Source organism: Antennarius striatus, chromosome 6 (assembly GCF_040054535.1).
Source record: "Antennarius striatus isolate MH-2024 chromosome 6, ASM4005453v1, whole genome shotgun sequence".
Classification (NCBI taxonomy): Eukaryota; Metazoa; Chordata; class Actinopteri; order Lophiiformes; family Antennariidae; genus Antennarius; species Antennarius striatus.
Genome location: NC_090781.1, coordinates 15,967,198 through 15,983,648, shown reverse-complemented (window position 1 = coordinate 15,983,648; position 16,451 = coordinate 15,967,198). Strand labels below are relative to the sequence as shown.

Genomic DNA, 16,451 nt, shown 5'->3' with positions numbered 1-16,451 from the left:
CAAAGCTACTGCCCAAATTCACTGGGCAGCGCACTTAATACACTCTTCCAGGTGGAAGGGTGCTGCTGCATCTGATTGGTTACTGTGAAGTCACATGGGGAATTCTTATTGGCTAAACTTGAAGCTGACAGGTCATTGACAGGGTTCATACTTACTGGGATCCCGTTACATCTCCGACGTTCGGAAAGTGAATCATGTTTAATAGCAGAGTAAACTACAAATGTGAACATATATACTTCACTAGTTCCATGTTCTTCTACCTTAACACAACTAAAATTCAGAGACTGCATTCGTTTACTAAATTTATTCAGTAGTTTGGTTACTTTCAACATGAACTTCATTTTTACATTGTACATGAAACAATTTAGAAATGAAATGGTTTACTGCCCATATTTACATAATTTAGTGTTATGGAGCAATGTTACACAGTTTGCCTGCTACTGTAGAATGTGCAGTGCAATTATGCGGAAAGCGCTCTTCAATCTTCTTTCCAGGTAAATTGGGAGCGTTCATTAGTTGATTTAGTTGAACATTGGTCAGTTTTGTGTCAAAAGTGGTAATATTAACAAAGAGAGAGAGAGAGAGAGAGAGAGAGAGAGAGAGAGAGAGAGAGAGAGAGAGAGAGAGAGAGAGAGAGAGAGAGAGAGAGAGATGAGTCAGTAAACCTTGTGCTTTTATTACCAGTGCTTATTCATACAGATAACAGAATTGTACTTTGACGTGGTGTGACACAAACAATGTTTCAGACATTACATACTTTTGTCAGATGAGCCAGTTGCTCTTGAAATCTAGACTCCTGTTTGGAAACAAGTCAAACAACAGATCTGGTGCATTAAAAATGGCTTTACATGTGCAAGTCATATAATTTCTACACTGGGGGGGGGGGGTTAAATGCTGTAAGGGTTTTTATAACAATGTCACGTGGTCATGTGATGTAGCACTGCTCTTGTGATGTTACACAAAATGAATATACTTGATGAATGAAGAACAGCGACACCTCTAAGGTTTTCTTAGGAGTCATGCCGTGATGTAATGCAGGCACAAACTCACAGTGTTTTGTTAAATATCTTGCAACAGTACCATCAGTCAGTGTGTTTTGAAACTTGGATTAGAATTCTATCACATTGCATCTGATAAATGATCAATGTTTCTCATGTAAAATCATTGACAAAATTCAAAAAGAGTTCTTATTTTATCCCAATATCTTTTGTGATCGAGAGTGCATCTAACAAGTGTAACAGGTTTTTATGCAAAGCTCTCAAAGTCTTTAAAAACAAAGAAAATTATTTACAGTCATGTGGCAATTTAATTTGGATGAATTACCTGAGATATGCATTCTTTCTGGTTTATCATGAATAAAGCTTTTTAATAGCTAAAGGTACAATACAATTTTTTGTGAATTCCAATCTTAGGATAATAATTCTGAACATATAAACTTGTTATCCTATAATTGAATATTAAGACAGAAACAAGTTTGTAACTGTGGAAACAGTGATACATTTTCCAGATGAGTGGTGAACTGGATTCCATTTAAAGTGAATAGGCTCAAGTGTGAAGCACATCAGTTTAGAAAAATAAGATTTGACAGCTGAGCTAGTGTATAAAATAAATTATTATTTTTAATTTTGTTTTCCTCCATTTTAAACAACTGATACCAACACAAATGTGGTGTATGTGGTGCCTATATTAACAATAAATATGATAGCGTCCTTTGAAGCATTTGCTGGGTATATTTAAAAAGCACTTATTAACAGCTGCCGCACATTTTATCCTGAAATCATTGACTGCTGCTGTCTGAATAGCCAGAAGGCTATGGGTTTTGAAATCATAGCAAATACATACAGAGTGATATTAATATACACAATATACATTCATGTATATACAGTACATACAGCAAGTCAATGCACAGATGGTGATGACATTTTTATGAAATGTCAGTAAATTATTAAAATTTATATTTCATTGTGACAGAAGCATTGCGCTGTTCATTTCACTGCAAGCATTATCTACTTGAAGAGAAAAGCAACTGATGGATACACTGTGCTGATGCCTAGGCGTCAAGATAACATGAAACTTCATGCATTTGGACAGGTTATCGCTCATTAAATACTTGAATATTTCCCAAATCAGGTCTCACAGATGTGTGGTGTAATAATACAATTAACAGCCTCTAACAGCTGTCCACTTCTGTCCATTACTTGTCTCAGTGATGCTACATTTGCCAGCGTTAAGATCAACCTTAAGCACATACAGTATAAGGAGGATTAAACTCAGGCTTAAATAAGTTATTTTCAGGAGATCAGATCATGTGCACATCAAAAGGCTGCGTTGGAAAGGTCATTGCACTCGGTGAAATTCTCAGTTATGTTTTGTCAGAACAGTGACTGTTTGGGGTCTCTACTGCAGGTAACGGTAGACCTTGAAGCAATGATTCCCAGAGTCTGCCACTGCCACATGTCCATCTGATGTGAGAGCCAGGCCTTGAGGTCCATAAAGAGGGTCTGCTGATGTGTTGATGTAGGACAAGAAGGATCCAGCACTATCAAACACCTGGATGATTATACAGCAGACAAAAATGTTGGATGAATGAGTAATACATTTACAAATTTGTCGTCAATAATTAATGTGGTGCAGTTCTGTCAAGCTAACCTGGATCCGACTGTTGCCCCAGTCAGCAACAATAATATTCCCATTGGCATCCACAGCCACACCTGTTGGAGCATTGAATTGGCCATTCCCTTCTCCATGGGAGCCAAATTTAAACAGGAACTCTCCATCTGCATTGTACACCTGTATTAAAGAGCAGAAGGAAAACATGACAGTCCCAAAAAATAAAAAATATAATTAATTGGAGTAGTATGTGAATCATATTGTTAAAACTACATTGTTAAATTATTGTTAAATTAAGTTTCTTTTTTATTGTTTCTGATGTTCAGGTCTGTTTATTTTAATATTTCATAGTAGCCCATAGGAGAGACTCATTACATTTAAATAGAAAAATACTCAAAAAGAATGCCCTCCAAGAACATCCAGAAACACAGAGCAGAGAAAGAACCACAGAGCAGAGAAACTGGGTATGTTTGCTGTTGCTGATTGAAAATGGACCTTTTCCCAGTATTATTCATCATAATACTTCCAATATGGCTTCATTATAGTAACAAATGTTCACATTCACCATACCTTGACTGAATGGTTATGAAAGTCAGTTACGACTATTTCATTTTTGTTATTTACGGCCACAAAGTGAGGACCTGGAAACAAAAGAGGAGACAAAAAGGAACAGAGGAAAGATGACTCATCTTCTGCTGAACAACATAAAGAGGAAGTTCCAATCTAATTGGGGACTTTGGCAAAACAAGACACAATGGTAACAAAGTGATTCTGTGATTGTTGATCGCTTACGTGGGACAAACAAAACAACATGACATGTAGTAACACATAAAAATAATGGTATGTTTTCTCAGGTTACATTCACAAGGGATTGATTACTTACTGAAAACAGGGCCAGATTTACTAAGCTTTTGTTCCAGTGCAATGTTTGCACCACTCTTTTCTACAAAAAAAAGAAAAGGTCCAAGTTGAGAAAATAAATTAAAAGATCAAATGAATTTAAACTGAAATACTGCATTGCAATAGTACAACTTACATTAAGTCTTATTTCCACATAATTCTAGTAATGGAAGCAAATTCTAATTCAATTGTTATTTTTTTACATCTATATTAAATTCAGGGGCAACAAGAAGATTATCATATTTTTTTCATGCATGATTTAATTATGAATGTTTTCCTCTCAAAATTTAATCTTGTGCTGTGAGGATCATGTCCAAGTTTGCAATGCAACAATAAAGGATCACTAACTGCATTGAAGTCATAATCAAATAACAAACTCTGCATGCTTACATTACTTAAACTAACATAAAGAGTGTATAGAAACATGTGTATTGCTAAAGAAATTACATTTGTAAAAAAATAAATAAATAAATAAATAAATAAAATTAAAAAATCCTTCCTATAGAAAATAAAATGTAATTAAAATCTGTAAATCTGGCCCAATCACTTGCCCTGATACATGAAGCATTGTTCAGTGTGCATCTTGTTTTTCTGTAGTGACACTATTAATGATACAAATACAGTAAAAAACAGTACCAGCAAAGTGTCTGTCTGATGTTCCTCTGGCTCCAAACTTTGTCACCAGCTTCCCATTTGATTGGAAGATGAATACACAACAGGCCTTATTGTCAACAGTAATGATATGCCCGTTCTTATCCACAGCCACACCTTTGGGTCCCATCAGTCTTCCAGCACCGATTTTGTTCTGTGACATCCAGGGGGACAGCTTTGTCATTCACTGGAACATTTAATTTGCAACGTGAAAACATTTATTTTCCTGGCTCAGAATATTCACCTTGAACTTGCCATCAGAGGAGAAGATGCTGATCCATCTGTTGTCATAGTCAGCCACAATTATGTCACCGTTCATGTCCACTGTGACCCCCGTGGGGCGCTGTAGTTGTCCTGGAGTACGACCTCTGACCCCAAACCTCATTTTAAATTGGCCATCATTTGAAAAGACCTAGAAAAAGCAAACATTCTATTTCTCCACATCCTGATGTTGGGATAATTAATCAAAGTCTTGCACAGACGCTGACCTGTATGCACTGGTTGTTGCTGTCTGCCACCACAATCCGTCCATTACCGGAAGTTGAAATGCCTTGTAGGTTAGTGAACTCTCCTTTATCTCGACCTCTCGTCCCTGTCATGTCAACAAGACATCAGGCTGCGTCAGCACTGTGTATGTGCAAATTATTAACAGTTGGGCCTCAAAAAAATTAATCAAAATGAATTTTTGTCATCATCAAGTACTCAGCTTGTCTTTGGAAATCTGACTTTCTGCACTCTGGATTTACCATGATTACCATAGTTAAAAATAGAACTAGCCTTATATTCACCCACCCACTCTGTAGATCAGCTCATCTTCTATTGGGTTTTCTTTTTTCTTGGTGGTGCTATACATGCTGGAGGGCCTGCGTACAGCTTTCTGTCGAACATGACCTCCTCCTCCACTCGGGGATTTTACTCTTCTCTTAACATCATCTGGTGACTGCAGCACGTCTGAAGGTTTGACAGCCCGCAAACGGAATGGACTCCCCCTCACTGGCTGCTCATATAGCAGCAAGGAGAAGCTGAATTCTCCCTCTGAGCGGATTGTATATCCAACCTCATAGGTGCCGTTCTTGTTGTCCACTACCTCAGCCTCAGTGCACACTCCTTCTGCAGACACAATCTCTGCCCTCAGAGCAGCATTACCAGTTTTCACCAGTTCACCATCCTTGTCTTTAGTTGTGACTGTGACAGTGGTGTGCTGGCAAACCAATGCGTGTCGCAGACCTTCACCTGTTGCAACACTGGTATGCCCTACAGCACCTGTTGTGATCAGGACTCCCAGGTTCTGGATGGACCGCCTCAGTCCATCTGTCTCCACCTGGCACTCAAGATGTCCATTTTCGTGAGGATGTTCAGGAAAGCTATGTCGTGCCAAGGCACTGACCCGCTCCCCCATTTGTTTCTGGACCAATAGGACCTCAGTGGCACTGCCATGGCTCAAAGCCTGCTCTGTGAAGTTGCAGCTGCTTTGAATATTCTCTTTGCCCTGAAGCAGAGAGGTCAGCTGGGCTTGAAGCACCTAAGAGTGTCCAAAAAGATGGAGGCTGACAGTCAGTGGTGATCCCTCTAAAACACAATACATGAGAACAAATTTCCAGACTTACATAAAGAAAGGGAGAGAAATCATAATGTCTGACCTTCTGCTTGGTGCTGCAGATGTTCTCTACTTCAGTTATGAGGGCTGTCTTACGTTGGTGCAAGGCCTTCTCCAGATCCTCAAAAGTTTTACTGATTTCAGTCACAGCATCATTTTTGCGTTCTGTAAGCTGTTTGGAGATCTCATTCACAAGGTCAAGGGCAGCTGTCAGTTGAGGTAGTCTGCCAGAGGACAGAAACAAAGATGAACAAAGAATAAAACTTTCAAGCATTATTTCTGCTTGTAATGGATTTAAGTGCAGACAGTCGTACCTGTTGCGCACAGCATCTAGCTGATTTTTAAGTACAGACTTGTGCTGTTCCAGCACATCCCTCAAAGGAACTGTCACATGTTCCCTGTGCTCTCCTTCAGTACATTCCAAACACATGGCTGTTTCACATGATTCGCAGTAAAACTCCATCACCTGCAGATGGTGCAGTGGAGCATTAGACAAATACATGTAATACTTTGTGTAAATTGGTTTATGAATGCAGAGATATATTCAGTTTGGACTCTTGTAAGAGTGTTGCCATGAATCTCTGGATGACCTACTGACTTAACCTACTATGCTGTAGATCCCACTGTAGTGTCTGTTGTCGTACTTACTTTGCCCTCGTGGTTGGGGCACGAGAGCGGTTGAGAAGCTGTTGCGGCACTGGCTGATTCAAGAACATTACAGGCCTCTTGTCTGCTGCACTCTGGGTCTCGCTGTAACACCTCCATTAGGTTTGTGATGAAGAAGTTGTTCTGTAAGGCTGCCACACCCTTTTCGGGTAAGATAGATGTCTGTCTACACACTGGGCAGGACAGTGTCAAAGACTGAGGGGGGATGTAGTTCTGTAAACATCTATACAGACAAAGGTTGCAAAAAAATGCATTAAAGAGCTGAAGCGACAATTTAGCAGCTACACCATGATCACCATGGAAAGAAAATGCAAAACTTTAATTTTAGAGTACTTCAGAAGAAAAAAAATCAACTTTTACTGTGTACTAAACTATTTCCAGTATTGTGTGTTTGTTGTTTTGTATGTGGGTATAACAGATCTGTGGAAATCAGTGCTCCCACAAATATTAATCAAAAAATGCAGCCTGTCTCAGAGTAGTTGTTGCCTTACAGCAGGAAGATGCCACAGTGATGAGAGAACAGTTAGCATAAGTAGTGTCATTTCAGGTCACATTGTCACATGCAATACACAGTATTTCACATTACATTTCATGAGAGGTGGTGCACAAACATTTGAACGTTATTCAACTTACTTTTCACAGAAGGTGTGCAGACAAGGAAGGACTTTGGGGTTGTGATAATGATCCAAGCAAATGCTGCAGACCAGGAACTGTTTGTCTATCTGCCTGACCACAGGGCTGGTGCTGCCGGTCTCACGCTTTGCCATGGTAACAGACATTCAAGGAGAGTGCAGAAGCAACTTTACCTAAAAACAGGGTGGGCGACATCAGACAAATGTCATAAATGCTTTCAGGAATCATTCAGACATGTGTGTAGTCGTTACCTGAGTCATCTTAGTGTTAATATTGCAAAACCTCTGTCTGTCTGCTGGCATTTTATAGTTTCTGTCTCCTTTTTTTTGCGAAACTATGCCAGCAGCACATGGCCAGAGGTTGTTTCACTTTTTCAATAATGAACTTTGTTCAGACTTGGTCCATCATTACAGTGGAAGAAAATTAATTTAATGCTGCAGGACAGGATGTGCAAACATGACAGTCTACGTCGGTCAGGTGTGGAGCCAGCACAACTGTGCTTGCAGTGGTAGAGTAGTATCTGTGTATATAAATATGCTGCGAGCAAAAAATGTTTAATTGCATCCTGTAAAGTTTTACTAAAAATCTTCTTCTCCTTTTGGCTTTTCCCTTCAGGGGTTGCCACAGCGAATCAGTTGCCTCCATCTAACCCTGTCTTCTGCATCCTCTTCTCTCACACCAACTACCTTCATGTCCTCTTTCACTACATCCATAAACCTCCTCTTTGGTCTTCCTCTAGGCCTCCTGCCTGGCAGTTCAAAACTCAGCTTCCTTCTACCAATATATTCACTATCTCTCCACTGGACATGTCCAAACCATCTCAGTCTGGCCTCTCTGACTTTATCTCCAAAACCTCTAACATGTGCTGTCCCTCTGATGTACTCATTCCTGATCCTATCCTTCCTGGTCACTCCCAAAGAGAACCTCAGCATCTTCATCTCTGCTACCTCCAGCTCTGTCTCCTGTCTTTTCCTCAGTGACACTTTTGGTGACACTGTCTCTAGACCAAACATCGCTGGTCTCACCACAGTTTTGTACACCTTTCCTTTCATTTTAACTGAAATTCTTCGATCACACTTCACGGTTTTTATTGTTTAGCATCTGCTGGTTTTCTGCTCAGATGGGAGTCACTATTACCAAAAATGGTATTGCTAGGTCAAAGATGGATTACCTCAGTCAGCCTATGCTATGTTGTACATTGATCATTATTGTACATGTACATGTAAGGGGCATGGCATGTTTTTACCAAACACATACAGTACATGTGTTTTGGTGAAAACACATGCATATAGCACAACACTGATGTATATTACAACAGACTGTTTTAGTGGATGTTTTTTTTTTTTAATTGTTACATTACCATATATTTGTATTCAGTTGAGTGTTGCAAAGTGAGAGAAGAGGATGCAGAAGACAGGGTTAGATGGAGGCAACTGATTCGCTGTGACGACCCTGAGGGGAAAAACCGAAAGGAAAAGAAGAAGTGGAGCGTTGCAAAGGTTGAAATTAAAACTCTGGTGTCTAATTTTTCACCGAGATATCCTCTACCTTTTCAGTTGGTGGTTCTCTTATTCTCATGCCATGGACTCCTCTTTAATTTAATTAGTATTTAATTAGTCTCAGAACCGCAGACTGAATGTTGAATTAATTTAATTCAAGGATCCATGCGTGTGTGTCGCTGGTGCCTCTGGTAAAATGAAAAAACGCATTAACACAATAATTAAGCAAATATACTAATTAGTAAATATTAAAACCTTGCAAATTGACAGCTGAATGTTGTGCTGTGTAACTGGGACACCACAAAGCAAAAATGATATTTTTTCCATTTTCTTTGTAACACAATCAACCAACTTTTTTTGTTTTGTTGTTATGATGTGGAAAGTGCTTATTTAATATGGTCATAAATTATTGGTTTCCTCAAAAACAGAAATTTCCAGTTGAATGAGTGAAATATTACTGATTTGACAACTTGTACATATGTCATTGGAGTTTATCGACCATTGGTACCTCCACGTTTATAGCTGTATGTAGATCACAAAGACATGATGTGCATGATCACAGAACTGTTATAATCCCCTGGGAAGGGTGTCCCTCTTCATGAGTCACAGCCCTGACTGTGCAGTTGGTCAGTTTTGCCTCATCTTTCATCCACTGCTCAAAATGCAAATGAGTAATGTCTTCTTTGACGTTGCGTTTCCCTCAGTCTGGTCTTAGATGTGTCTGCATTCTCTCTCAGGCCTGCACACCAACTGACACTAAAAGCTAAAACTTCCCAGTTTCCCTTCAGCTCTGACCGGTGCCTTGAAAAACATGGGTAGGGTTCTTTTCTGTGAGAGTCAAGACAGAGAAAAAAAGGAAGCTTTAAAACACCACTCCCCAAATTCCTCCTAGTTCCTTCCTTTGACTCCCATCTGGCTAAGGTTCAGGCTCCACCTGTTTGTTGCTCTGTGGGGAGATGTGGGGGAAAATTCACGGTGATCAAGGCTGTCTGTCTCACACGAGCAGGCAGGCCTCAGAGGCAGCTGTCCCTCACAAAACACAGAGCAGCCAGGTCTAACAATGACATTCCATCTCTGCTCAAAGCTCACTGCCCAACTCTCTCTGTCTGTCTGTGTGTGTGTGTGTGTGTGTATGTGTGTGTGTGTGTGTGTGTGTGTGTGTGTCTTTTTTTACAAACCACATAAAAATCTGCCTATTCAGCATCGGTAAGCCTGATCTCATCCGAAAACATCTTACAGATGGGAATTTCTCAAGCATCCAGGCCTCATTGCTGTTTCTCGCTAAACGATCATTGGGCCTACCGTCATCGGAGCTCTGCAGAGCCCTTTTACTGTCCACAAAATCAGGCCGTCCCCAATCTTCCTTGTTTTCCCACCCCTATATTCCTCTCAAAGCCCTCCCCTCCCGGAGCCAGCTCCCCCTTCTCCTGTATTTCAGCAGCTCAACGGTGGCATCATAAGGAAGTTGGGGAGCCAAAGCCTTCAGGCTCCTCCCTTCTCAGCTTGCTAGTCACTGCCTTTAGACTTGCAACAGTCTCCCCCCGCCTTCCCTTTCCTTCTTGTCCCATCCCTTCCCATTCCATCCCATCCCTTCCCTTTCCTCCTACCCAGCAAGTCCACCCTCCTCATCTCAGGTCCTCCTCTTCTGCTCTCCCCTCATAAAAAAAAAGATCTTTCTTTAAAAATGGCCCAGAGGACCATGCTTACATTTGCAGAGAAAATCTACCTTGTATGAACAAAACTGCATTGAAAAATAAACAAGCAAACTAATTCACTGTAGATGGATTAAATATGAACATTTGCAAGCATCACAAAATTCTGAAAGCTTCACTTTTTCCCGAATATATGCGTAGTTACATCTCACTGAAATTCATAAATCTATTTATCAAGACCTTAGCATCACTTGATTCACATTCACATTTGATGAGTTGAAATAATAAAAATAGTTCTGACAGAAATTTTAAGACAGTAGAATATAGACTGGACTCAAAAATCTGCAGAGCAATGTAACATTTGAAGCAGCATGTGACTAGATTGTCCCTCCAGGATTTTTCAGAGGAAAAGTATGATCAAGATTTTGTAGAGATGAGGTCAGTTATGTAACTGCTGCTTCTGTGTGCTGTATCTGTCGAACTGAGAGATGATGCCTGCATAACATCAGATAAACCTGTATGTTCTTTGTAAAATAAGAGTGCCAAGCATCTCCTGCCACTCTCACCCTGAGTTTCAAGCTAAGTGGCTTAGCCTCCTCCTGCAGGTTAGGTCCTGTCTGCTAGCTGGATTAGAGTGTTTTCCAGACTTCACTGACACCATCAGGCCTGTCAACTCAAATTGGATTTACAGCACACCCCAAACACAGTTGTGTATTAACATGGGATGACATAAATGGTACAACAGTATACAGGTGAAGCAGTGACAGCCAGCTTGTGTCCATAGAACAGACAATAGACAGAGATTTCATGCTTGTGGTGAGTTGCCTGTGAGCTCAAAAGTCTAATTTGAGGGGTTTACTTGGTTTTCAGAAGCATAAGCTTACATTCAGAGGAAATAATGATCTCAGTTTATTCTATTTAGAATGCATCTGCATTATAAAAAAAAATATACAGACATGTCCAGCTCTTCATCTCTGCATGAAAAGTGCTGTGGTGGTAGATATGAGCTATACTTCTACTGCAAATCGCCTCTCTGCAGCTTTTCTGTTCTCCATGATTAAAAAGGGACAATGTTTTATAATTTGGATAAGGAAATGTTTCTCTTGAATCATACTGCCTCTCACCTGCAGTTCTGAAGGTCAGATCCATGTGATCTGACATTCAGTTTCATTGTTACTTAAAATGGTAGTAAATATCATAATAATACACTTTTGTTAGAAATAATTCACATAGAGAACTGTTTTGTCATTGATTATCTTGATCAATTGGAGCAGACTTCCTGACAAGAATGTAGCTTTTGAGCATGTTTTAATGCTATAATTGTTTACAGCTGTGGTGATGAACATTAAATTAAATATCCCCATGTCCTCATGATCTGTATGATATGGTTCCAATGACAGTTGATAAATAAAATGTTAATTATTGAACAGCCTTTAAGCTTTGATCCTCTGATTGCTAGAATCTTTCCGTGGCTGTAACTAATCACGGTTCCACTATGTTCACACTTCAAGGGTGACAAAAATATTATTTCCCTTCCCTTCTTCTTGCCCTGTTTGATAAAAAAAGCTCCTTTTCTTCCAGCATCTTCTTAACAATCTGTGTTTCAGTATTAAACTAAATCTGTGGTCAAAAAAATGCATCAAATGTTGGATGTTTGTAATTGTTAAACCTCAGACTATGAGATTTAAGAGTTTTCTAGAACATTATTTTAGCTGTCTACTCTGCTTGGAGTGAGCAGTCTAAGTCTAAGTGACGTGAAGTACAAAGTGTTGGCCCTTGATGTAATGTTTGTTTATGACTATAGTTTATGTTTTCATCCTCCACACATTCGACCTGAAAACCCTAACTTTGAATGATGGTACCATTACTCATCATTTTTATGTGCTCAGCAAGCAATGAGGCAATATCTGAAGAAATTCTCTGAGAGAGAAACTAAGAAAGGACATGAGTGGAAAAACCAACACATCTATAAATCAAAGCACAGAAAAACTTCTCAACTTGTCTCCATGTTATTGTGAATTAAAATGTTTCCTGCATTGATGTGAATATTTTATCTCCAATGGAATGTAACAGACCATTTTATTTGTTTGAAAATTTAAACAGATGCTAACAAACACACATCTAGATGAACAGTAACAACCAAAAGAGGATGTGTACTGTTAAGAAGAAGAGATGAAGTAAACTTACAAAACTTTTCTTAAAGTACTTAAAGTAGACATTTGTGTTTGAGAGTGTTAACATTGTTTTTAGCACAACATTGCTCTACAATACCTAATCAATTATAATTCACAAAACACAAATACCCCTAGTCTAAAAGAGAATAGCCTCCTCTCACACCTCACTGCATTAGATGAAGAAATCTAACACAGAGCATCAGTCTCCGTCAGACCCGTCATTCCACTGGTGGTTGATTCTCACAAAATGAAGCCGCTGATCGCTAAATGGTCTCAGTGTTTGTTTTCATGTTTAATGTCTACAAAACCTGTATGAATTTGACTACAGAAAACACATTTTCTTGTTTACTAAAGGGCTGACAAAAATGTATCAGGTCTGTGCATCAATAACATTGGTAATCAGCAATTATAAAGTGTAATTAGTGACCATATTTAATTGTTTCTCCTGTGTTTGACAGCTAACATTAGATTTATTGGATCTGACAGATAATGAGTGAAACTAACATTAAAGTGCCCATCAGAAGTCAAGTCCAGTAGTCAGGAGTTTTTAAATCAAAGTCAGGAGACATTTATGTCTTCCCGTGTGAGCACATTATCAAAATGGCAGAAGACAATGAGGGATGTGGGTAGTGCCTCTGCAGCCTCAAAATGCACTGCTGTCCTTCATGTCATTCATTCATTCATTCATTCATTCACTCATTTTGTTAACTGTTTGTCTTACTTGGGGTCATGGGGTAGCAGTATTAATCCCAGGGGGTATTGGGCAGGAGGCGGGGTACGCTCTCGATACGTCACCTGTTTATTGTAGTGGCATATGATAATCAGAATCACAATCAGATTACTTTATTGATCCCAGAAGAGAAAAACTTACAGCCTGTGCTTCAGTCAGAATCACATACAGTATATAGCATATTTTTGGTGGTGGGGCAACACCAGAGAGAACCCCTCTCATATAGAGGGAGAACAGTCAAACTCCACATTGCATAGTCCCAGGTAGATTTGAACCCAGTGTGTTCATGTTGTAGGGTATGGGATGTGGTGTGTTATTGGCAAAAGAACAAGACAGAGTTACCATCTAAAAGTGGAATTCACTACAGCAATGTCACTACAGCAATTACTACAACAGCAACAGCAACAATACCACTAATGCCAAGAGAAATACTACAACTACTCCCAATACAATACGACTACAATACTATAACTAGAACCAAGGCAGTCACAGACTGCAACATCAAAATTTTACCCTAACCTACTTGCATAGGTCAAAGATCAAAGCTAGTGCTCTGACCTAGTTTCATAGATCACAGCAGCTGCTTTGAACTACGGTCTTACACTGGCCTTTTCCCTTGTCTTTCTATCTTATCCGGTTCCTGAGTGTGCAAAAGTTAAAATTTGACCTTGACCTAGTTTTCTCAAGGTCAAGGTCATCATCTCATTTTCATCCCCTTTGCCGCCCGATAAATGTGCTTTTTGTTTTATCTTTCTATCTGCAACGGTTTGCGAAGATATTTGGTGGACTAACAAACGGACAGACGAATGGACGGATGAAGGACTAACACACGAACAATTACAATTCCTCACCACTTTGAAGCGGGATATAATAATATGTCATCATTTTATAGTACAAAGTAACGCAATTTAGAAATGAGCAATGACTAATATTCCTCACTTCTTCTCACATTTATATAGCAAAGAGGAGTGTGTCTGCACCAGCTCACTGGGAGGCAAGCAGGAGAACTCACATACAAATATCAAAGTTACACCGCAGTATGATTAAATCATATGGAACAGTTAAAACTTCATAATTTTACATACAGATTTGTTTCACACGTGAAAGTGATGTAGCTTGAGATGTATCCTCGTTAATCAATATATGTGTAATTTTCAACATATCCATCCTCTCTCTTATAAGGTTATAGAGCTACATCTTGCTTACAGCCTACACTACCTACTTAAATTCCCATGTAATTGAGCGTACTAATACAAAAAAAAATACTCTTTTTTTTATATTGCCCCTTCTGCCTAAAAGAATAACAAAACTGGTCTGGGACACCAAACACACACGGCTTAAGAACAGAATGTAACCCCTGCTCTGTATCTGCCCTCAGGTGCAGCATCCACTGCTGTCTGCAACCTCACTGTGACCCAATGCAGGCGGCAGGCAGAGACAATCCAGCCACCAACTGCACATATAAGAAATATAGGATGCTTGAGATAGTTTTTCACACACAAAAAAAAAAAAAGAAATACCGATCAATAAGACACCATCTGCTAACAGTCTAGGATAGCGGAAAGAAAATGCTGCACTGGCGTTAGTACAACACAAGGACTGAGAATGACATCAGCAAACAGCGTGCTGATTCACACCACACACACACAAAGCTTCCCAGCATTGAATCCCATGCAAATTCAGATTAGAAAAACCAACGGCAGCTCAGCACTAATCCTCTAAACAAAAGAGTACAGTACAGTATAGGCTTAATTAGAAAGCCCAGCCCTCGGACTGCAGCAGAGATGCCCACCTGCTTCAGAGGAGCCAGGGAGCTAAAATGGAGAAGTGTGTAGGCTGGTTGAGGAAGCAACAGAAATCAGAGAGGAAGAGTGTTTCAATACAGCACTTACTCTTCTTTTACAGCTGGAAGAAAAAAGATTTTGATTTATTTTACTGAAAACTAATGGATAAAAAAAAAAATACATCCAACCATAGCTAATAAAAACAATCATCAATGCACTGAGCTGGATGGGATGGAATACTGTAATCTAATATTCTTCTGCTCTCATCCCAGTTATTGTATCACTGAGGACTCCAAGCTAACGGCACAGACAAGATGAGAAAGAAGGCATTTGATCCCAGAGAAAGAGAGTGGCTAGAATGTACTCACATGAATTTCCAACAGCATTGCAGATGGTAGAGAAAGCTTCCCATTGTCAGTGTCCCAATCCCCCACCACAAATCCACAGATCGGGCGACAGAAAGGAAAGGGCAGGGTCTGTCTGGTGAAGAAGGGGACAGTTAGGAGGAGGGGAAGGGAGAGGAGGAGATGAGGGGAGGGCCTACGTGTCAGCATTGGTCACATGCTGGATGGGAGGAGCTTAATGGTCCAATAACACACGGGTGGGCGGGGCATATGCAAACAACTCAAAAATCACAGGAACTGATTATGGGCTACAGCACAGTCTGTCTGGTGCAAAAGGGTTTGGTTTCCTTACGTACCGCCCATTTCCCATAAAAGGACAAAGGATGCAGATCATTACGTTTAAGCCATGGTTCCATAATGATTTAAAGAATTATGGACATAAATAACAAAGACCACAAAGTCTTATAAAATAAAATAAAAAGTAAGGAAGTAAAGTTGTATATGTCTTCATGGTTTCACATCATATTAAATCTGGTGCTGCTATCCATTTTCTGCATTTTTAAACAGTAAACTGGTAAAATGGAACTATGATAAAGAGTCTAGCTTGTTCTGGTATAGATGAGACTGTTATTTGGGTGGAGTAAGGTGGACACTGGACACTTAATAAGTGTACTGTTACATGTAATAAAACATTGTGTGTAGAAGGAAGAGGTTGCACTTAGAATTGCCAAAACAAGCAGAAAAAGCTTGATTTTGATCAGGGGAGGATGGATTGGGGAAGGAGGACACTGTAGGTGAAGTCTCAGGAGATGGAGCGCGAATGAAAAAATTATAGTACTGTATTCTATGCAATCTATGAGGTACTGTGGTAGAATACACAGTGTGAGATTGTTGGGGGTGGGGCTTGGTGTGAGAGGCAAACATCTCTGGGTTTTATCCTGCAACGTGGAGTTGCCATGGTGACTGCCTCCACCGTAGTTCAGTCAAGATGGTTGCTGCAGGCTGACAACAGCAGCAGCAGGTCACACAGCATACTGCATTGTAAGTCTGTCTGCAGGCTGATAGTCAACATTTTGAGTTCCAACCACATCACACTCACAGCAAATTATAACAAAAATAACATATATTCAAATGTTACATTTGCTATGATTAAATTACCCTTTGATTATTCAATGGGCCTACTTATTATTTATGACATAAAATTTTACTCT

At 39.7% G+C, this 16,451-nt stretch overlaps 1 protein-coding gene across 3 annotated transcripts; it reads right to left on the bottom strand.

Moving 5' to 3' along the window:
- Window positions 1-289: 289 nt before the first annotated feature.
- On the bottom strand, window positions 290-15,399 carry LOC137596984 (tripartite motif-containing protein 3-like). 3 transcript variants are annotated; one of them, XM_068317838.1, is made up of 13 exons: window positions 15,265-15,399; window positions 7,058-7,230; window positions 6,407-6,647; window positions 6,073-6,224; window positions 5,802-5,982; window positions 4,954-5,683; window positions 4,650-4,753; window positions 4,406-4,573; window positions 4,147-4,315; window positions 3,494-3,553; window positions 3,181-3,251; window positions 2,650-2,790; window positions 290-2,550 (listed from the first exon to the last, which is right to left on the bottom strand). In XM_068317838.1, exons 2-13 carry the CDS (start codon window positions 7,201-7,203, stop codon window positions 2,398-2,400), a joined length of 2,316 nt encoding a protein of 771 aa, XP_068173939.1. In that variant the 5' UTR covers window positions 7,204-7,230; window positions 15,265-15,399; the 3' UTR covers window positions 290-2,397. The 3 variants fall into 3 exon arrangements, with proteins under 3 accessions (XP_068173939.1, XP_068173940.1, XP_068173941.1); XM_068317839.1 differs by lacking the exon at window positions 15,265-15,399 and adding an exon at window positions 9,065-9,189; XM_068317840.1 differs by lacking the exon at window positions 3,494-3,553.
- Window positions 15,400-16,451: the final 1,052 nt, after the last annotated feature.